Source organism: Phoenix dactylifera, chromosome 8, assembly GCF_009389715.1.
Source record: "Phoenix dactylifera cultivar Barhee BC4 chromosome 8, palm_55x_up_171113_PBpolish2nd_filt_p, whole genome shotgun sequence".
In the NCBI taxonomy this organism is placed as follows: domain Eukaryota; kingdom Viridiplantae; phylum Streptophyta; class Magnoliopsida; order Arecales; family Arecaceae; genus Phoenix; species Phoenix dactylifera.
The window spans coordinates 1,570,336-1,592,274 of record NC_052399.1 but is presented as its reverse complement, the minus strand read 5'-3'; the positions used below and the strand labels follow the sequence as shown (position 1 = coordinate 1,592,274).

At 49.4% G+C, this 21,939-nt stretch overlaps 2 protein-coding genes across 3 annotated transcripts; one reads left to right on the top strand and one right to left on the bottom strand.

Annotated features, from left to right (window-relative positions):
• Nucleotides 1-918: 918 nt before the first annotated feature.
• LOC103720299 (selenoprotein K-like) lies at nucleotides 919-5,580 on the top strand. 2 transcript variants are annotated; one of them, XM_008809944.4, is made up of 4 exons: nucleotides 919-1,029; nucleotides 4,776-4,879; nucleotides 5,007-5,175; nucleotides 5,259-5,580. In XM_008809944.4, the coding sequence occupies exons 1-4, from the start codon at nucleotides 1,011-1,013 to the stop codon at nucleotides 5,294-5,296; spliced, it is 330 nt and encodes a 109-aa protein (XP_008808166.1). In that variant the 5' UTR covers nucleotides 919-1,010; the 3' UTR covers nucleotides 5,297-5,580. The 2 variants fall into 2 exon arrangements, with proteins under 2 accessions (XP_008808166.1, XP_008808165.1); XM_008809943.3 differs by having other exon boundaries at nucleotides 5,253-5,580.
• Nucleotides 5,581-15,480: 9,900 nt separating this feature from the next.
• LOC120111453 (spidroin-1-like) lies at nucleotides 15,481-16,188 on the bottom strand. The gene is made up of 2 exons (XM_039128498.1): nucleotides 15,877-16,188; nucleotides 15,481-15,696 (listed from the first exon to the last, which is right to left on the bottom strand). The coding sequence occupies exons 1-2, from the start codon at nucleotides 16,186-16,188 to the stop codon at nucleotides 15,481-15,483; spliced, it is 528 nt and encodes a 175-aa protein (XP_038984426.1).
• Between the last annotated feature and the right edge of the window lie 5,751 nt (nucleotides 16,189-21,939).

Genomic DNA, 21,939 nt, shown 5'->3' with positions numbered 1-21,939 from the left:
GAGAGAGAGAGAGAGAGGACTAGTACCTTCACAAAGAAGGGGGACTTGAGTGGGCTAGGACTTCCTTTAGCCTTCCCCTTAACCCTATTGATCCAATGGATTCTAAGCTCTAAATCTTTGATCTGGCTACTATTTTCATCATTATATAAAAACTACAGCCATTAGATATAATATCTAATGATTGAGATATACCCTTATTCCAAATAAATGTTCTTAGTATTTATTGTAAATATTATATAATAATATATTTTATTTGTATAAATAACAAAAACATTACATATTTATACTTCACCTTGTTTTGAGCTGGACACGAGCGAGCTAAGCTTAGCTTGTGTTCAGCTTATTTATTTTTCAACTTCAAAAGTTCAGTCATATTTGGCTGTTTGTTATATGAGCAAGCTGGTATCGACTCAATTTTGAGTCGAACACGAGAAGCATACAAACAGTAAGTTCATTTAACAACCATAGTTGTTGGAGTTGTTATCACTCTATGAGTTTATTCTTTTATTGGATGGAGGAGTCTGGTTATAGAAGATGGATGATGGAAGAAGAAACTTGGTGAATGAAGGCAAGAACTCTGGCAAAAGCTCTTTTGTTTGCTTCTATTTCTATAGGCATGCATGGTATACCACTCTTTTACCATCCAAAAAATGTGTGCAATCTATTAGACAAGCAAGTGCATTTACATAGAATGGACATACTTGTGGGTTTGGTCATTACTTAACAACCAGAATTTTCAATCTTATTATATTTTGTTTTTAAATTTTTTGTCTAAAATGCCTTTGCGAAATGTATACGGTATATCATACCGCATGGAGTATAAAAAACCGTATGGAGAATTCTTGAGAGAACCGGGGTCACGCTGGCCGGACCGAGCCGGGCTTTTCTAAGTTTTTCTCGGGGTTTCGCGAAGTGGCCAAATAAAAGGGCCTCGGAGGTCGATTCTTCCAACTAAACTCTCGTTTCTTCCGCGGAGAAGACCTATCCGGAGACCGTGGCGAGAGCCAACCATGGCTTACGTCGAAAACGGTATGGCTTATTTCTCAGGAAAATCTCGATTGTGGCTACGAAAATCGAATCGGGCCTGTGGTTTCCTACGGATTGCCATTAGAATCATCGATTTCCACCGAGAAATCTTTGTTTCTGATGTAATTTTAGGTTTCTTTCTTTTTTGATTGGTGTAATTTCTTTCAAACTGTTTAATTTAAGATGGTGAGATTCTTTTTTCTGTTCATTTTGTTGATCAACATCTTTGTTAGTGTCTGAGATTGATGTTTTCGATTCGATGACTTCGGTTTGTGGACTTATATGCATCTTTCCCTTTCTAAATTTTTTTGCTTTCATCTGTCAATCTCTGGTGCCTTCATGGTTTTGGTGGTAAATCCGTGAGGAGTTATTGTCGTCGTAGGAATTGTTGATTTTGCTCCTGTCGTATTATTGTTGAAAAATTTGTCCCCTTGGGCAAAATTTTATGTCCACATGGGTATCCAGAAGACCCCGTCTTGAAGATATGCTAGTTGACTCTTTCATTGATTTTAATTCTACTTTCCAATGAAACGTGCAATCATTGTAAAAATGATTAGTACACATCAACAATCAATGAGATTTTATGGTGGATTTTTGGTACATTGTTGATGTCTTGTTAGCCTCCCTCGTGATTACGGTAAAGACATGCTCAAGCCAGACAAAAGATTTATTGATGTTTTCTTCGACATATATATGTATAAAGGTGCAGATTTCAGAAACTAATATATATTTATATTTTTGTTTGGGGATTATAATTTTACTGCATAAATGTAATATGAATAATTAATGTCGTATGATTGTTTCTACTAGCTCTCTCAGTCTTAGCCTTATAGTAGCAGCTCCTTTGGCAACTTAGGAGCTTTTGGTATTTGTCAGATTTTAGAAGTCATCAGTAGGTGTAAGGAAGGGGTTCCATGTATGGGCGAGGGTTAAGAGAACGTGAAATTGTGAAGTTTATTCTTTTTCTTTAGTTTCTTAATTTCGTAATTTATATGGGGTAAGTTATATTGGATAAGTTAACTGGTGAAATGATGATTAATTGTCATTGTATGGGCTGTGGATATTGCCAAATTATTATTTTTTCTTTTGACTGGGACCAAACCTAACAAGCAAGAAGAGTTACTTCATCTACAAGAGGTCAGCTTAGAATATAGCAGTTTCTCTCAAAGTTTGGGTCGTTTTACAACCTAGGCTCATGCCAGCATCAGCATTTTAGGTGGTGCTAAATTCCTTGAAAGGCAACTGTGGGCCATTTAGAGCATTCCCTGAAACTTAGAGGGCTATTTTTATTAGTTGTGTAATGTAAGCACAAATAATAGGGAGCAGCCATTCAAAATTCCCCTAGACTTGTGAAGAATCTATGTTTAAGGAAGAATGTATGATATGATATAGGGAATTTCATTTAATTTTGAGATAATAAAGGTATCCCAAGGGACTATATTCCAACATAATCTATATATTAGTCTGGCAAGTATTATGAATTTTATTATTCATCAAGTATGTTTATGGGGGATTCAGATTATGCGAATTGTCTTAGCAAAACAGGTGGCAAGAAAAGGACATACTACTAGCAATTTCTTCCCAGAATGAGGTAACATGGAGCCACCTTTTTGTTGCTTTTTCATCAGTTATATCAGCTGCTTTGTTTCTTCAAGTTATCTATTTTCTCATTTGTATATTATATAATTCAATTTCCTTTTTTTGCCTAAAAGTGGTTTTATGATAATGATTGCATCGAGGTTTGAAGATTCAGTTTTAATTTCAGTTTCAAAGGGTCCAATGGGTTTCAATTTTGGCAATTTCAGCATTCTTGGTAATTTCAGCTGTAGTTCAATAGTTTCATCCAAAGAAATCCAAAAATTTAAAGATAAGGAAAAACAGATAGTGAAAACAATCGAGTAAACAAATTAAATGAAATGCCATTTCAAATATTAATTGTCTGGGATCTTGTAGGCATATTGTTTGTGGCGGTTTCTTGCTGCTCATATATGCATATATGTATAGGATAGAAGCATGCATCTATCCATGCATATATTTTTTTCTAACAGAAAAAAAATTGATGATCCTATCTCATGTCACGTTTAATGACAATTTAGCTAGCAAATTCTGAATATTTTATATAGTCAAGCTCTATGATAGCCAAGCCAATGACAAAAAGCTTCTATAAATTTCTGTTGACCCAAAGTTGCTGAAAGATAATCTACTGTGCATATCGGGCCCCATGGTAGTGGCTCTAATTTTGGTCATTATGATGTATTTTAGTAGCTATCTTGGTTGAGAGAAGTGGCACTCCCAGGGCAAGCTATCCACATTCAAAAGGTGAAAGTTAATATACGGTGCATATCATGGGGATAACGATAGTAATGCCCCATGTTTGATTTTATTGTCCAATTCAAAATACAACAAATCTGTTGCCTAACCTAGTCCTTATATCATCTTCCTATGTGGGTCTGTTTTTCATCTAGGTTCATATGTGAATCTGATTTTCCTCTAGGTTTATTTAAAGGATGAAATTAGTTATTCTTGTTTGTGATTCTTTTGAATGAGGTGAATTGTTGTTAGTTTAATGTAGTACAAGCACTTGGTGACGAATCTGTAGAGAACTGGTGATGTTGAAAGTAAAATAAACCACACACAATCTCTTGGATTGGCTGGTCATGCAAAAATGAAGCATCTAAGAAGGATCTTAAGTAAGGATCAATTCCTCCTCTCTCTCTCTCTCTCTCTCTCTCTCTCTCTCTCTCTCTCTCTCTTTCTCTCTCTCTCTTTTGAACTAGGATGGGAGAAACTTGGAATAACATCAGTTGTGGCCCTAAATAGGAATACTTGGCATACGAGGATTTATAAAGCCAATTCTAAATAGTTAGGATTTTGGGAAAATTCTAGATGATTATCATCATGATTATGAACTAGGGCAGGAGAAATCTCAGCTGGACTCAAGCGAAGGACGGCACTTGAAACCAGGTCCTGGGTATCAACCCCCAAGATTTTACCAACATCACATAGTTGCCACCCTCCTGCCAACAGAGTTAGACCTAAAATATTTTAGTCTTGGCCCACCTATAGCATGACTACATCATGGGAGCCTGAGTTTTTCATTGGATTTTGGTAAAGATGATATTTGCTTAGTTACATAGGCCTATTCTGTATAAAATAAAGATGGTTAAATTTTCAGGAAATGTCTGTTGAGTAGGTGCATGAGATTCTATCCAAAAGAAATAGCTTCATGAGATCGAAGCACATTGTGTTGGTTTGTACACTTATGAATTAGATTTATCTCTAGGAATTGAGTGTTTGTATCTTTATCAATTTGAAAAACAATGTTTCCATATGGTGGATTACGTCTTGATTTTAAATTTTCTTCCACCCAGGACTTGCATTTAGTTGATCCAACTCTTATTTTTGAGCTTGTTAAATATTAGAATGGTTGAGACATTTTTTCGTTTTGTTATTTTATAACAATTGCATGTGAACTGGACACTTTTGGCGTTAAATGCATGTTAATTGTTGACTTTATATTGTCATATAACGGCACATTTTCTGTAACCATTATGGCAAGCTGTGAACTACCTTTTTGAATGATATTGAGATGGTATGTAAAAAAATTTGATTAAAAAGTAGGAAGATTTTAGCCTTGTTATTCTGAAACACTGATGTCGATATAAAAAGTATTTGGGCATTCATTGCGGTCCTTGTTATATAGCTCAAAAATATAAGCTACCCCCTTTGTTTTGGCACATGTACTACAGGTGTTGTGAAACAAAAGCGGACTGTTTGGAGGTTAAGCATAATATCAGATTTCTTCTGGGCCATTGTGAACTTCATCGGGGTGTTCTTTATCACAATGTTCTCAGTATGTGCTTGATGATCCTTGGTTCATGGTTCCTCTATTTTGGCAGTCATTAAATGGACCATCTTGTCTGACTGAATTTTCATCCAGAAATTGGGATTGCCTGTAATGAGATTTACATGTCTGGCAGATGGAAAAATCAAATGAGTACAAGAAAGGGTCAGGCTCTAGTAAGAAATGGGATGGCGGTCCTGGTGGAGGCCCGGGAGGTGGTCCTGGAAGGGGTCCATATGGCGGCGGCGGCGGCGGCGGCCCCCGTGGACCACGTACATTGGCTGATCTCAGGGCGAATGACCATAGTAAGCCGCTTGTTTTTATTGTTTATCTAGTATTTTTTTGAGTTTTTAGTTTAAATTATGTTATTATCAATTTTGAGTTTCAGGTTCTCTTCCTGCATGTGGATCCTGCTGTGGAGGCTAAATACAAAAAAAATATCTTTCTGGTTCGTTTATTACTTGTTGGAACAGGCTCCCTGCTTTTCTGTATCAAGACTCAGTATGGTTGTAATGGCTCTGCCTGTCACAGCAACTTGTACTTCGGGCTATGGATATATATATATAGTATGTTATGGTTTTTGATGTTATATGGAGTATTTCTAGTATGAAATTCTAATACAACTTGGATCCTGCACAGCAAGCTTGGTGTGCTGAAAATTTGGTCTAATGTGGAGTATTTCTAGTAATGCAATTCTACATTCAACTCAAGATTCTGAACAGAAATGGTGATGTGTGGAATGAAAGCTACTTTTCCATCAGGTGTTGTGAGCCATCAGTTGATCCATTTTTTTACTGAAATATAATGGCCTGTTTGAATGATTCGAAATTCATAGGCTGGGTAGGTACAACCAGCAATTTTAGGCTTAAATCTCATAGGGAGAGAAGAAGGAGCTGCCCTAAGAAGTTTCTCGCATTTTAGATTTCCAACATATCATACATAGCATCCCCCATATCAGTTGTAAATTTTAGTTAATGTAACCATTAATCGCTACTGAAATCAATTGAACACAGAGGAGGTCAATTACCAAGATGATGTTTCACTAGGTAGGACAATTAGACATTGGTCATAATATTTTCATTTCATGTGTGGCTGTCCGTGTTCAAAACCATCCGTTGTATTATCAAAAATATGAGCTATTTGTACTTTATTAATGGATGGAATATGCATTAGAGGTATTTGCCGTTTCTGTTATTGTTGTTCCTACCAAATGAATGATTTTACATCAACTATTTAACAACTTCGTCACCCCTTTGGAAACGTAGACTTATTAAGTTGAATCATTTTTTAAGTACGAATGGCAGTGTCCTTTCCTGGATCATTGACCGGCCCTGATAATGAAGAGTGTTTTTGTACCCATTTTCTGATCAAATTCTGGAGCGTTTTCAATGTTTGCTGGCTATTGTAACTAGTCCAATGAAATCAGCATGGTGGATGATGCTCTTCTCTTGGGAAAAACTTCATAGCACCACATTATTTCCCGTTGAATTGGTGGTTGTTTATATGACACGCAGGCTTGCCTTCTCTTTTTTTTTTTTTTTGCTAAAGGAAGAGGGGTAGGGGGGAGGAAGGGACAAGCCCAACCCCGCGTAGCAGCCCCACTGGGCCTCCGCCCCGCCAGGAGAATGTTCGATGCGGGCAGAAATGGCCGTGTGTTGGGCACCCCGACCGGTTTTACTCATACCCTCCCCACCCATGGGCCCGGCTCAGCTACCCTTCTGCGCTCTGGCTCGAGTTCCAAGTGTGAGTACGTCACACCCGGCACCACCCCGGCTACTAGCGGTTCAAGAGCGGTCCTATACCTCAAGTCCAAGCAGTGGCCAAAGTAGTGAGCTCCGGTCCACAATTTAATCGTCGCCGCAGCGATTCGAACTTGGGACCTTAAGGTTAGAATTTCTATCCAGTACCACTAGGCTACCACCTTGGTGGCGGCTTGCCTTCTCTTTGCAAACCGAAAGTTGTCTTTTGACTAAAACTGTACTGATGCCTGCTTCACATCTTGTATGCTCATTTGATTGAGAGTTTTTCACTTCTCGCAATACATTTACAAAGTTGGGTTAATAACTTATGGATAGGATTGAGACACAGAAAAAGGCAGCGCTAATGAATTGGCACCATACATAAATTTGACATTTGGGAGTGATTTAGATACAAGTAAAGATTTAAGATTTATGGGTGTTGGGGGAATAAGATTTTTCCCCCAAGTGACACGAATGCCCCCAAGAAGCCGCACAATCGCCGACCCTGAACAGCCGAAGTCGGCATCCGACCTCGGAACGCCCGACCTCAAGACATCCGACCTAGGAAAATCTTGATGCTCAAGATCTACCCTTGTCAGCCACCTACTACGGCCGTACTCCTCCGAGGTCCAACTGAGGACCATACCCTGCCACTGCTTCAGCATTTATTGCGCATGGCCGCTGTAACCCTCCGGTTCACTCTACAATTAATGTGGATCTCCGGCTTACTCCACCATTAATGCGGATCTCCGGCTTACTCGACAATTAATGCGGATCTCCGGCTTACTCCACAATTAATGCGCATGGCTCCTGACATCTACGGATCCTCGGCTCTCCACGGCAAGTTAGCCCAGCAGAGTCTAGTCAACCATGATAAGTCCCCGATTTCGGCCATACCTCCGACACCGATGCAATAATTCGCCTGGCAGCGCCCCAATTCAGGTCGTACGACGACCTCACCGCCGACATCGATGTAATAATTCGCCTGACCATGCGCCGACCTGGACAACATGCCAAGCCGTACTACGGCCTCGCCCCGTTACATCACAGGTACACCGACCCCCGCCTATAAAAGGGAACCTTGGCTTCTCGGGCGGGGGGGGGGGGGGGGAATGACACGCTCTACAAGCACTTTATCTCCTCTTCAACACTATTTGCCCCCTCCCTGACTTGAGCGTCGGAGGGCCGGCGCCGGAAGACCCGGCCACCGGCTTGTTTGCAGGCACACCAAACGGAGGACGCCGCTCGCCGACGGATCGCCGCCCCGCCGTGAGGACCCCCAGCTCCCTCTCTCCGGCCACCCCAAGCGGAGGACGCCGCCCGCCGACTGGTCGCCGTCCCGCCGTGGTGACCCGCTGCTCCCTCTCACTCGACCGAAGATTGCCCCCGGGTCCAATTTCCAGCAACAGTTAGCGCTAGAGGAAGGGCCCGAGTAGCAGTCATGAAGTTGAGAAGTAAGGGAGCCTCCAACGTCTCCCGGCGTCCCCCGCAAAGTCCTGGACGCTCCGTCCAGAATTCTCCAACTCCGGCTGACCCAATTCCTCAGGTCCAGCCGGAACAGTTCAACGCCTTAGCACAGCAAGTCCAGGCCCTGGCCGCCGCCGTTCAGGGCCTGCGACGCGAGGAAGCTTTACCAACGCTTCCCCCGCGGGCCCAGTTCCCGCCGGAATTTCCTCCCAACGGCCCGGTTCTCCCCGGCCAGAATTTACATGGCTCCTCCAGAGCCAATAACGAGGAGCGGACTTCCCCCCAGAGAGAGCTGCCGGGGGAAGATCTCGACAGAAGACTCCAGCCTTCTGAGGCTGAGTCAGCTCCAGACCGCCGTGAGCCGGTGCAAACCACGGCAACAATTCCGCAGGCAGGGGAGCTCGACCGAAAAGTTGAGCATCTGGAGCGCCAGATCGCGGCACTCCACAGCAAGAAGGCGAGGCAAGAGGGAGACTTTGAGTTCACTACCAAGTCCCCCTTCTCCAGCCGGATCGAGGATGAGCCGGTTCCCGCGAGGTTCAAAATGCCTCAGATGGAGCCCTACAGCGGAATCACCGACCCTCTCGACCACTTGGAGAGCTATCGGGCCCTCATGGCCCTACAAGGGTCCTCGGAGGCCATACTTTGCAAGGCCTTCCCAGCAACCCTCCGAGGGACCGCTCGGCTTTGGTTTTCTGGACTGAAGCCGAACACGGTGTCCTCTTTTGAGCAACTCGGCAGGCAGTTCGCCACCAACTTTGCTGCCAGCCGGCGCCAGCGACGGACGTCAGACTCCCTCCTCGACATCAAACAGAAAGAGGGGGAGTCCCTCAAGGAATACCTGGACCGCTTCACCGCCGCCACATGGGAGGTTCGCGAGCTAGACCAGTCGATAGCCATGTCGGCTCTGAAGACTGGGTTCGCTCCTACCGATTCCTCTTCTCCATCGAGAAGAGCTTTCCGGCCGACTTCACCGAAATGTTGGCCCGGGCCCGGAAGTATGCCAAGGCCAAGGAGGCAGTTGCCTCTAGGCGGGGAGCAATTGAGCCCGCCTCTAAGAAGCACAAGAAGCGCCGCGAGGAGCGCGACCGACAAAGGAGCCGATCCCCCCGTCGAAAGAAGAATCTCCCCAGACTGAGGAGCCCGCCCCGTCAGCAGGGGCGACCTCAGCAGAGGACCCCTCCTCGACCGAGGTCCCCACCACGGCCTCGGACGTACCCGGGGAGGTACGAGAACTATACACCCGTCAACGCCCCCCGGGCCGAGATCCTGATGGAAATCGAGGGTCGGGACTTCTTCCGACCCCCGCCGCCTATGCGAGACACGGGATTTCCCCGTAATCTCAGGAAGTACTGTCGCTTCCACCGAGACCGTGGGCACGACACGGAGGACTGCTTTCAGCTCCGGGACGAGATAGAAGCACTCATCCGTCGAGGAGTACTCAACCGGTTCGTGAGAAACCGGCGCGAGGAAAGGAGGCCGGCGGAGGATGTCGTACCAACCGAAAATCCAGACGACAACAGGCCCATTGCCGGCACCATCAACATGATTGGAAGGGCCTCAGCAGGAGCAGCCGCCCCGGGAGCACCCCCGAAACGCCCACGCACTGATGAAGTCATCTCGTTCTCGGACGAGGACTTAGAAGGGGTCGAGACCCCTCACGATGACGCTGTGGTCATCTCAATGATTGTAAATAAGTTTGATATAAAGCGTGTCCTAGTTGACAATGGAAGCTCAGCCAACATTTTGTATTATCATGCCTACCAAAAAATGGGGTTGACAGAAGGACATCTCCGGAGGATCAACGCCCCACTGGTCGGGTTCACCGGAGATTCGGTCCCGGTCGAAGGTGAGACCAGCTTCCTTGTCACAGTTGGCTTCCCCCCTCGGGAGAGCACTGTGAGGACGGACTTCCTGGTGGTCCGACTGCCCTCGGTCTACAACGCCATCCTTGGGCGGCCAGGGCTGAATGCCCTTCGAGCCGTAGTTTCAACCCACCATCTGCTCATGCGGTTCCCCACCGGCCAAGGAGTAGGCGAGGTCTGAGGAGACCAGCTGGTCGCCAAGCAATGCTACACGGCGGCCCACGGAGTAAAGCAACCGACCGAGGCGACAATTCAGCCAACGGGCCCTTCATTGCCCATAGAAACCCTCGATGCGAGGGACACCCTCTGGAAGAAGCAAGTAGAGCCCGGTGAGCTTCTTGTTCAAGTTCCACTAAAAGAAAATTTTCCCGAGCTAACCGTGCAGGTCGGCTCCGGCCTCGGCGCCCGCGAGAGGGATCGCCTCGTCAGCTTCCTGCGGAACAATGCTGACGTCTTCGCCTGGTCGCCTGCGGACGTGCCGGGAATTGACCCTGAGGTCATGGTTCACCGACTCCAGGTGAGGCCAACCAGCAGGCCTGTAAAGCAGAAGAAAAGGGGCTCCGCCTCGGAACGGCAACGTGCTGCGGCCGAGGAGGTGGACAAACTCCTCGGAGCCGGCTTCATCCGGGAGGTCTCCTACCCGGACTGGCTCGCCAACGTAGTCCTCGTAAAGAAGGCCAACGGGAAATGGCGTATGTGCGTGGACTACACCGACCTGAACAAGGCCTGCCCGAAAGACAGCTTTCCCCTTCCAAGCATCGACCAGCTCGTCGACTCTACTTCAGGGCACCAACTGCTAACTTTTATGGACGCCTTTTCAGGGTACAATCAAATCCGAATGGCGCCAGAAGACGAGGAGAAGACGGCCTTCATCACCGACAAGGGTACCTACTGCTACAAGGTAATGCCCTTTGGCCTGAAAAACGCTGGGGCCACCTATCAGAGACTGGTCAGCCAAATTTTCAAAGACCAGATCGGCCGAAATATGGAAGTCTACGTGGACGACATGCTGGTGAAAAGCCGAGCTGCGGAGCACCACATAGCCGATCTCGACGAGACATTCGCCAAGCTCAGAAGATACAAAATGAAGCTCAACCCGGCGAAATGTGCGTTCGGGGTCACCTCGGGCAAGTTTCTGGGTTTCATAGTGACCTAGCGCGGAATTGAAGCCAACCCGGAGAAAATCCGGGCACTGCAAGAGATGTCGCCTCCGAAGATAGTTAAGGAGGTGCAGCGGCTCGCAGGGCGAGTTGCCGCCTTGGAAAGGTTCGTCTCTCGATCAGCCGAGCGCTGCCTTCCTTTCTTCAAGAGCCTCAAACGGTCGAAAGACTTCCGGTGGTCAGAAGAATGCCAGCGAGCCTTTGAAGAGCTCCGGAGCCTTCTGGCCTCTCCCCCGCTGCTCACCAAGCCCCAGAAGGGCGAGGTCCTTTATTTATACTTGTCCGTCTCCCCAGCTGCAGTGAGCTCAGTCCTCGTCCGGGAAGAGGACAAGCTCCAAAAGCCGGTCTATTACACCAGCCGGGTTCTCAGGGATGCTGAGACCCGATATTCTAAACTTGAGAAGACCATCTTCGCTCTCATCATCTCGGCTCGGAGACTCAGGCCTTACTTCCAAGCCCACACAATAGCTATATTGACCGACCAGCCTATGAAGCAAATATTGCAAAGGTCGGATCGTGCGGGGAGGATCGCCAAATGGGTGGTTGAGCTCGGGGAATTTGACCTCGAGTATCGGCCCAGGCCGGCTATCAAGGCCCAAATACTCGCCGACTTCATCGTGGAGTGTACTCTGCCGGATGACCCCGAGTTGCCACCCGTATCCACGGAGGAAGCCCCGAGGCAGCCATGGGTCCTGCACTCGGACGGGTCTTCAACCTCGGGGGGTAGCGGAGCCGGACTCATCCTCACCAGTCCAGACGGAGTAGTGGCCGAGCAAGCCTTGCGCCTCGAATTCCCGGCCTCGAACAATGAGGCCGAGTATGAGGCTCTCATCGCCGGGCTCAAGCTGGCGAAAGAACTGAAAGTGGAAGACCTGACGGCCTTCAGCGACTCCCAGCTGGTAGTGAACTAGATCCAAGGAGACTTTGAAGCTAAAGAGCCATCCATGCAAAAGTATCTCCAAAAGGTGCGGGAACTTACTTCTGCCCTGAATTCTTTCAATATTCAGTACATTCTCAGGGCGGAAAACTTCAGGGCAAACCAGCTGTCCAAATTGGCAACCTCCCGCATGAGCGAGCTTCCCAAGGGAACAACGCTCGAATATCTTCAGATTCCCAGCACGGAGGAACCCGAACCCACCATGTGCATCGACTCCGAGCCAAGCTGGATCGATGGGCTTGTCTACTACCTCCAAGACGGGACCTTACCTCATGACGAGACGGAGGCTCGCCGAATCAAGCGCCAAGCCCCCCGGTATGTCCTGTACGAGAATAGACTTTATCGTCGATCATTCACTTCTCCCCTTCTCAGATGCCTCCGCCCCTCCGAGGCGGACTATGCCCTCCGAGAGGTCCATGAAGGGATCTGCGGAAATCACATGAGGAGTCGGGCACTGGCCCACAAGATCCTGCGGCAAGGATATTACTGGCCCACACTCCAGAAGGATGCGACGGATTTCGTCCGGAAATGCGATCGGTGCCAGCGAAACGCCAATATCCAGCGCCGACCTTCGGCCCTGCTGACTTCTATCATCGCCCCCTGGCCATTTGCCCAATGGGGGATCGACATCCTGGGGCCCTTTCCCCAAGCCTCCGGACAAAGAAAGTTCCTGGTCGTCTCCATCGACTACTTCACCAAATGGGTCGAGGCCGAACCCGTCGCCCGGATCACCGAGCAAAAGATGCGGGATTTCGTGTGGAAGTCCATAATCTGCAGATTCGGACTACCCCGTATCCTTATATCCGACAATGGTCGACAATTTGACAATGTTCATTTCAGAAAATTTTGCTCAGAGCTCGGCATTGATCACCGCTTCACCTCGGTTGCTCACCCCCAGACAAACGGGAAAACTGAGGTAACTAACCGCACTATTTTGTAGGGACTCAAGGCTAGGCTTGATCGGTCCAAAGGACAGTGGGTCGAGGACTTGTACAATGTCCTTTGGGCGTACCGGACCACGTTCCGACTGCCCACGGGAGAGACCCCCTTCAACCTAGCACACGGCACTGAGGCCGTCATCCCGTTGGAGATCGGCCTGCCTTCTCCAAGGGTGGAGCATTATGACCCCGACACCAATTTCTCCCAGCTCAGGAGCAACTTGGACCTCGTCGAAGAGACACGAGAGGTCGCCCGGGTCCGCATGGCAAGATACCAACAGCGAACGGCCCAATACTACAACTCCAGAGTCAAGCCCAAGCTCTTCAAAGTAGGGGACCTCGTCCTCAGGAGAGCCGAGGCTTCTCAACCGACCGAGCAAGGAAAGCTCGCCCCGAATTGGGAAGGGCCGTATAGAATCGCCCGGGTACAACGACCAGGGGCGTACAAATTGAAGTCCCTGGAGGGGACTCTGATCCCGCGAAGCTGGAACTCCGAGAATCTACGAATGTACCACCAATGAAACCCCTAGGGGTTCAAGACAATTAGGATAATGGATTCAGTTTTCTTTTTGCAAATAATTCTCTCATTTTGATGATTGTAATTCTCTTCTAATGTTGGGTCGTCTGTGATCCTCAGATTCTCCGGCCAAAATCGGGATGCCCCGAGGCTCGACCGTAGAGTCCCAAACTCCCTCGACCTCGAGAAGTATCGCAGGACGACGAAACGTCGACCGGTGCAAGATTCCCTCGACTAAGGTCGGGATGCCCCGAGGGTCGACCGTAGAGTCCCAAACTCCCTCGACCTCGGGACGAAGCCGTGAGGGGTGGAAAGGGTGGTTCCACCCGGGGCGCCACAAAGTGGACCCCCGGGAGCAGTCGACGATCCCCGACCCCTGACAAACGATTCCTCGACTAAGGTCGGAATGCCCCGAGTGTCGACCGTAGAGAACCAGACTCCCTCGACCTCGGGAAGCGTCGCAGGTTGGTAGAGCGTGCCCAGACCCACCGACCTGACGAACGATCCCTCAACTAAGGTCGGGATGCCCCGAGGGTCGACCGTAGAGTCTCAAACTCCCTCGACCTCGGGACGAAGCCGTGAGGGGTGGAAAGGGTGGTTCCACCCGGGGCGCCACAAAGTGGACCCTCGGGAGCGGTCGACGATCCCCGATCCCCTGACAAACGATTCCTCAACTAAGGTCGGGATGCCCCGAGTGTCGACCGTAGAGAACCAGACTCCCTCGACCTCGGGAAGCGTCGCAGGTCGGTAGAGCGTGCCCAGACCCACCGACCTGACGAACGATCCCTCGACTAAGGTCGGGATGCCCCGAGGGTCGACCGCTGAGTTCCAAACTCCCTCGACCTCGGGACGAAAACGTGAGGGGTGGAAAGGGTGGTTCCACCCGGGGCGCCACAAAGTGGACCCCCGGGAGCGGTCGACGATCCCCGATCCCCTGACAAACGATTCCTCGACTAAGGTCGGGATGCCCCGAGTGTCGACCGTAGAGAACCAGACTCCCTCGACCTCGGAAAGCGTCGCAGGTCGGTAGAGCGTGCCCAGACCCACCGACCTGACGAACGATCCCTCGACTAAGGTCGGGATGCCCCGAGGGTTGACCGCTGAGTTCCAAACTCCCTCGACCTCGGGACGAAGCCGTGAGGGGTGGAAAGGGTGGTTCCACCCGTGATGGGGACATCAGAGCCCTTCATCCAGATGATCCTGAGCCCCCGGATTGAGCCAGACTCGTTTATTTGCATATTTATTTTATTATTTTATTTTTGGGCTTATTTGCATTCTAGGATTTATTTGTGGTTTATTTTATTTCTGGGCTTATTTGCATTTTAGGGCTTATTTGTGTTATTTGTGGGTTCATTAGGATTTATTTCTGTGTAAGGGGGGTTTATGCAAGTTGTGTATTTGGGCCCTATATATAGGGAACTATTTTCATGATTAGGGTTTAATGAATGATTAAGAATTTCTTTTCCTCCCAGATCTTATTCTTCCTCCTCCTCCTCCCCTTCTCTTCTTCCTGTGTCTCTAGAACCTCTTCTTCCTTCTTCCTCTCTTGTTCTTCCTTCTTCTCCTCTTTTTCCGCATTTGTGCGGCATCAACTTGGTATCAGAGCCGTCGGCTTTGCCCCTGCTGCCAAAGCCATGACCTAGGTTATCTGCCAAAGCCCTGAGGTCTAGCTTCTCTCTCCCGGCTACTTCTTCCGAACCGAGAGCCAAAAAAAAAAAAAAGAGAAAAAGAAATCCTTTCTTCCCTCTCTCGGTTCTCACACAAGGAACAGGGGAAGATCCCGTCGCCAGGTCCACCCCACCCGTCGTCACACCCACGCCCACCGCCGCCACCAGTCGCCGCCAGCAGCGCCGAGCCACCATCGGACGTTCTCGCCGTCGCCGCTGCCCAGTGAAGGCCCGAGCCCGCCGTCGGAGGAGCCATTTCCCCACAGAAACGTCGCCGCCCGGGTTCCCGTGCCTGTTGACGCCGCCCGTGGCTGCCGTGGTCAGCCGCCTCTTGCCGCCGCAAGCTCCGCCGCCGCAGCCGCGACCTCCACCCCATCCCGCCAGCCGCCAAGCCTGCGGCCACCACTCCCACGCTTCACCGCCGCTGCATCGCGCCACAAAAAGGCGCCACCGGCCGGATCCCGTGATCGGCCACCGCCCATCGCCGTAGATCCTAGAGCCCCGGCCACCGCCATCGCCGTGAAGATCGGAGCCCTCTCCCGAAACCATCGGAAAGTTGAAGAAAGGATTAACGGGTAAGTCACAAAACCCGTTAACCCGAATCCGGTAACCCGGGTCCCCAAAACAGCTCCGCACGTGACCGCACGTGCGTGCAAAAAAAAAAAAAGAAAAAAAAAGAAAAGGAAAAAGGAAAAAAAAAAGAAAAAAAAAGGTACCTGTTCATCTTCCTCACCGTGAGCACCCTCGCCACCGCCTTCGTCCGCCGTCGCCGCCCGCCTCGCCGCCTTGCCACCGCGTTCGTCCGCCTTCGTCACCGCGGCCGTCCACAGCGCCGCCCGTCCTTGCCGCAACCGCCGTCGCCGTTCCACCGCAGCGCCACCTTCGTCTTGCCGCCCTCGCAACCGCCGGTCCGAGTTTTTTCCACCACGCCGCTCCGCCTGGCCGCCTTCGCCACCCCCACCGCTTCTTCTCCGATCGCACGCCGCCCACTGCTGCCTCTGCCTCGCCGCCACCTTCCGAACTCCCATCGCCGTCCCCTCCACCAAAGCCCCTCGCCGCCTCCTGCTTGCCCTCCGTTTGCCGCTGCACCAGACCGCCGCCACCTGCCTGCCGCCTCCTCTGCTCCGCCGCCGGCCGTCCCCATCTCGAACCCCTGTCACCTTCCGCCGCCCCTCTTCCCCTCAAACCCCTTCCTATCTGGCCGATCCCACACGCCTCCCACCCTCCTTCTAAAGTCAACACGGGCCGACCCCAGGACCACGCAGCAGGAGCCTGCCCCGACTCTCTCTCACGAGCCCAAGTCAGCAGGCCGAGCCACTGCAGAGCCCCTTTCAACGGGCCTTTTCTTCTCCAGGGGGGACACACCACCCCCTCCCTCCTCCCTTTTCAAGCCCATCAGCTGCACTTCGCTTCTGATAGTCGCCCCAGACCTCGAACGCACCATTCTGGTTGACTGCATCCGCCACAGGTGATAGGTTTCCATTTTTCTTGGATTTGTTCATTTAATTATGTTCTAGTTCTCTTGCATGATAGCCATATACTTGAAAATTTATATTGTTGTCAAAATTCAGAACATAGAACCCCTACTTTCAAACCCATCCTATTTGCCTTGTTAAAATCTAAATATTAAATTAGCACACCCTAACAACTGGATACTTCTCAACATTCTTCGATCATATTGATTTAGGATCAGAACAACTGTACTACTTGATTGCAATCTAACTTCTTAAATTGAATAATCTTAATCCTTAATTCTGAATAACCGAAGTAAAAATCAGCAACATTTAAATTTTAAGTTATTATTGTGAAGACTTGCTGATTTCTGAAATCATAATAGATTGCATTAGTAGGTTGTCCTGCATCAAATTTGGTCCTACATTATAGTTATTAAGGTTTTATTAGTGACACTGCATTTCACATCATCACCCAGTGTCATCATTGCATGCCAACCTGTAGTGATATGGAGTACTATCTCAGTCAACCTAAAACCCCTGTAGCTACCATGAATTCCGACATTTTGAGGTCTATCAAGAAACAGATCGTTGCCATACGGGCTGGATACAAGGAATTCACACAAGAGATCCATGAGCTCAGGCAAAATTCTAGGACCCCTACACCGCCAACCCCTGTTGCAGCCCAACCTAAAATCGGTTTGGTTGCACCACCTGTAATCCTTCCCCATTCTCTTGGGCACCAAACCCAATGCTCAATGTGTCAATAATTCGACCACATAGCATCCCAATGTTCCATTAGGACCTACCTGATTACTGAACCAGAAGTTAGGAGCCAAGAGGTCGAATATGTTGAAGAAGTCTATGAACCAAATATAGAAAACTATGAAGAAGACTTTGAAGATGAACCTATAGAATTAGATTTTATTCAAAATGATTCCCAAAGGAAGATTATTAATCTAAGTACAACCAAGCCACTTCACATCACTACTGTGGAAGAGGTAGTGACAGATATTGAGAGCCAGTCACCAGAATTGGCACTTGTAGCTAAAGATACCCATGTGGAATCCAATCTTGAACATTCCTCTATAGTAGTTTCCCTTATAGAGGAGTTTAATGTTATAGTCCCTGATGATCTTCCGGATGCACTCTCTCCGATGCGTGATATCCAACATGCAATTGATCTAGTTCCCGGAGTATTTCTACCCAACCTTCCACATCATAGGCTCAACCCAAATGCATACGCTAGGACCTGGGATTTAATATTATCGACAGTTGAGTTTACATATCATAGTTCGATTCATAAGTCCATAGGTATAAATCCATTCGAAGTGGTGCATGATTACAAACCTAGGCAACCCATAGACTTGTTTTTCATGTCTCATCAGTATAGAGTCTTTGAGTCTGCACAATCAATTGCATCACATCCACATTCATTGCATCAAGAAATCAGCAATTGCAGTCACTTTAATAACTTAAAATATAAATTCCTTGCTGATTTAACCAGACGTTATAATGAGTTAAGTGAAAGAGATTACGTCATGATAAGAATTAGGTTTGAACGACTTTCTTCGGAAACGTTTAAGAAATTGCAAATTTGTAGTGTAGAACAGTTCAAAATCTTAAAGAAAACCAGTTCGAATGCATATGTTGTGGATCTTCCTGATGACTATGGGATTAGTGCGACATTTAATATTGAAGATTTAGTCCCATACAAAAAGATAATATTCCTGCCTTATGACCCCTTTATTGATATACCTGCCCATGTTGGACACCCTGCCCTATTACCTGCTGTTGAGCCACCACCTCCCAAATTTCATGCACGCAGAGAACAAATAGAACATATATTGGATGAGCAGGTTATTTCAAGCAGGAACGGTGGTTACCAACGTTACCTTGTTCGGTGGAAAGGTCGACCAAAGTCTGATGTGACGTGGATTTCCAAAGCACAGTTGCAGCGCATTGACCCCGATCTTCTGGAGCAGTACGACAGCCGGCCAGACCTGTACTCGACGGGGTCGAGTTTTTCTCACCCGGGAGGAGTTGATGGAGACATCAGAGCCCTTCATCCAGATGATCCTGAGCCCCCGGATTGAGCCAGACTCGTTTATTTGCATATTTATTTTATTATTTTATTTTTGGGCTTATTTGCATTCTAGGGTTTATTTGTGGTTTATTTTATTTCTGGGCTTATTTGCATTTTAGGGCTTATTTGTGTTATTTGTGGGTTCATTAGGATTTATTTCTGTGTAAGGGGGGTTTATGCAAGTTGTGTATTTGGGCCCTATATATAGGGAACTATTTTCATGATTAGGGTTTAATGAATGATTAAGAATTTCTTTTCCTCCCAGATCTTATTCTTCCTCCTCCTCCTCCCCTTCTCTTCTTCCTGTGTCTCTAGAACCTCTTCTTCCTTCTTCCTCTCTTGTTCTTCCTTCTTCTCCTCTTTTTCCGCATTTGTGCGGCATCAACCCGGGGCGCCACAAAGTGGACCCCCGAAAGCGGTCGACGATCCCCGATCCCCGAAGCGGACAATACTTTCTGGAGCAGAGCTCTGCCATTGAACTAGCGCGCACCCTACTTCGGTAGAGCGCCCACAGGCCCGCCGACCTGACACAAGACTCCTCGACTAAGGTTGGGGCGCCTCGGGGTCCGACCAGAGGGTCTCAAGCTCCCTCGACCTCGAAAAGAACTGTAGATCAATAAAGCCTCCCCAGATCCTCTCAACTTCGGTGGGTGTCGTCGGGTCCGTGAGAAGCCCGAGCCCCCTTACAAGTCAAAAATGACTCCGGAGGACGACGAGGAAGGGAAGCAACCTACTCTGCCATGTGAAACACAACTTCGAGAATGCAAGAGGTACATATAACTCGATGCCCTCCTTGTCAAATTTTATCTACATACCGCTAATCATCTAACATTGGAGTCCTATCTCGCCCCAAAGTCGGGCTACTCCAATGGGTCGGCTTAAGACCGATCTCCTAACTACATTATGCATGCTCCGTTCGACAAGTCTCCACTCGTCAAGTCTCAACTTGAACAAAGTCTTCGTAAGTTAGGGCCCAACTCGGCCCCCATACATAGACTCCGATGTCTAGCTGAGAAAGCGGTCCCGGCCGCGAGTGCACCAGCCGAACACAGATACTAAGGCGATCTTCAGAGATTCCAGCCTTACTCACTGAAATTTCGGCAGAGTCCGAGAACAATAACTATGAAAACCTTCGGCGATAATTTGACTATTAGCCCGCGCTCCCTACAAAGGACTCGGAAGTCAAGTTCGGAAACCCGACTAGACTCCCCCGAGTAGCGGCACGAACAGACCTAGCCTGGTCCTACTCGAAGGGCTAAGGCCCGACCTCAATGCCTTGGGATTTTCCTAAAGGCCGAATGTGACGACTTTCGCGATTCTAAGATCCGAGTTATAGGACTTAGGAAAATTTTCTGGAAACCTAAGCTCGGAGCTCCCTTTGCTCGGAATGACTAAGATCCGAGAAGGCTAAGATATAACTCAGGAAAAGGGCAACTTTGTTAAGTAGCCCGAGAACTAAAATACAGAGTTAGAGGTCGTCGAGGCGGTTAGCTAAAACTCTAGCCTCATTCACGACAAGAAAGGGAAAGACGAGCACAAAATGACAAAAGTATTTTTCATTGACAAAGGGCCGGAAGGCCAATTACAAAATTGGAGGTCGGCCATTCAAGAGCCGACCTCGGATACAATGAAAAAGAAAAAATACGCCAAGTCTTAAGCGGCGGCAGCAACATCCGGGGGGTCGTCTGGCACTGTGATGACCTCGGGATCTTCAGCCGGCACAGGCTCGGGGTCGGGGGCAGGGGCCTCAGGTGCCGCCTCCAGGACGCCGTCCGTCTCGGCCACCGGTGCCGCCTCCGGGACGCCGTCCGCCTCGGCCCCCCTCGTCGAAGGCTCGGCGGGGTCTTGTTCGTACAATCCCGCCTCGGATGTCAAAATGGCAGGAATGTCTTCCGTGTCGGACCCGTAGCCCAGGTTCATCTTCGGACGGATCGTCGAAAAGTCGTACTGGGGGCAGTACCGGATCACTTGCAGCCGGAAGTTCTCGAAACTCCGGAGAAACCCGTCGACCGTCTCCTCCTCTAACATGTCGCGGAACTCCTGCAACCCTTTGAAGAGCTCCACGACATGATCAGCTCGCTCGAGTGCCCTCCTCTCTCGGGCCTCGAGCTGCTCGATTCGGAGGCGGGAAACCCCATCCTCATACTTGAGGCCCGCAACCTCGGATTGGACCTCCCCCAAGCGCGCCTCCGAGGCGCGCAAGGCCGACCTGGTTAGGGCATGAGCAGCCTTCTCCTCCTTGAGCCCCTCCGCCATAGCGAGGCGCTTGGCCTCGGTGGCCGCCCTCCGAGCCTCGGCCTCGGCCAACGCCGCCTCCAGCTCGGCGATCCTTTTCTTAGCCGGCTCCAATTGCCGGCTGACCCGCCGGGTCTCTTCCTGACATCCCCGGGCGATGAACACCAGGGAATCGAGCTCGTGAATATGCTGTAAAGAAAGAGACAAAATGATCGTGAGTTAAAAACATCTGGACTCGCTAATAACTTTAAGGAAATCAAGAAAAGGACTTACCCGGGCTGTGTTGCTGTAGGCACTGTCAACAATGTCCTCCAACGGAATGTTCCGGAACTCGGCCCGGTCCGCCGGAAGCATCGCACGCCGAAACACGACGCGTGCGACCTCAGCATCATGAATAGCCGAACTCCCCACAGGGATAGGGGAGTCCGGCTCATCCGACTCCTCTTCGAAGTACCTTGAGGAGCTCGGCGCGTCCGGCCTCGGGACCCTGGGGCCGCTTGCCTCAGGGCCCCTGGTCGGCTCGGGCCCCGGGCGCTGTGAGGAACCCGAAGCCGGGCCCTCCCGCTGGGAAACGGGGGCAGGGCAAGGAGGGGCCGATGGGCCCGCGTCGTCGACGACCCGCGCCCGCCTCGGGTCGGCTGAGGAGGCCCCCGCCTCGGGGCCGCTCGTCTCGGCCGACGTAGAAGCGCCGGCCAGCCTCGCCTTCTTCCGAGGCTGGGGCATAGCTCCCCCGGCCTCGGCCTCCCGCCTCCTCAGGCGAGAAAAAAGCGACGTGTTGCTGGTCGGCATATGGAGAATATCTGAAATCAAAAATATCATCAAGTGTTAGACCATTAGCAGTAAAAACAAAGGACAAGAAAAAAAAAAGTAATGTAACTACCCTTACCCTCGGGGCGCGCCGAGCTCAGACCCACGCTCGCCAGGGCGTCCTCCCGTAGGAGCTCGGTCAGGTCGTAGCCCTTCCCGAGGGCTCGGAGAGAATCCAGGGTCCTCTGCTCCCTCCCCGA

Bases quoted from the DNA above. Each gene is read 5' to 3' on its own strand.
- LOC103720299 (XM_008809943.3), top strand. The intron at 4,880-5,006 runs GTATGTGCTTGA...CATGTCTGGCAG, and splicing joins TCTTTATCACAATGTTCTCA to ATGGAAAAATCAAATGAGTA. The intron at 5,176-5,252 runs GTAAGCCGCTTG...ATCAATTTTGAG, and splicing joins TCTCAGGGCGAATGACCATA to TTTCAGGTTCTCTTCCTGCA.
- LOC120111453 (XM_039128498.1), bottom strand. From the start codon at position 16,188: ATGGGAGTTCGGAAGGTGGCGGCGAGGCAGAGGCAGCAGTGGGCGGCG. The intron at 15,697-15,876 runs GTACCTTTTTTT...TGGTTTCGGGAG, and splicing joins ACGGTGAGGAAGATGAACAG to AGGGCTCCGATCTTCACGGC.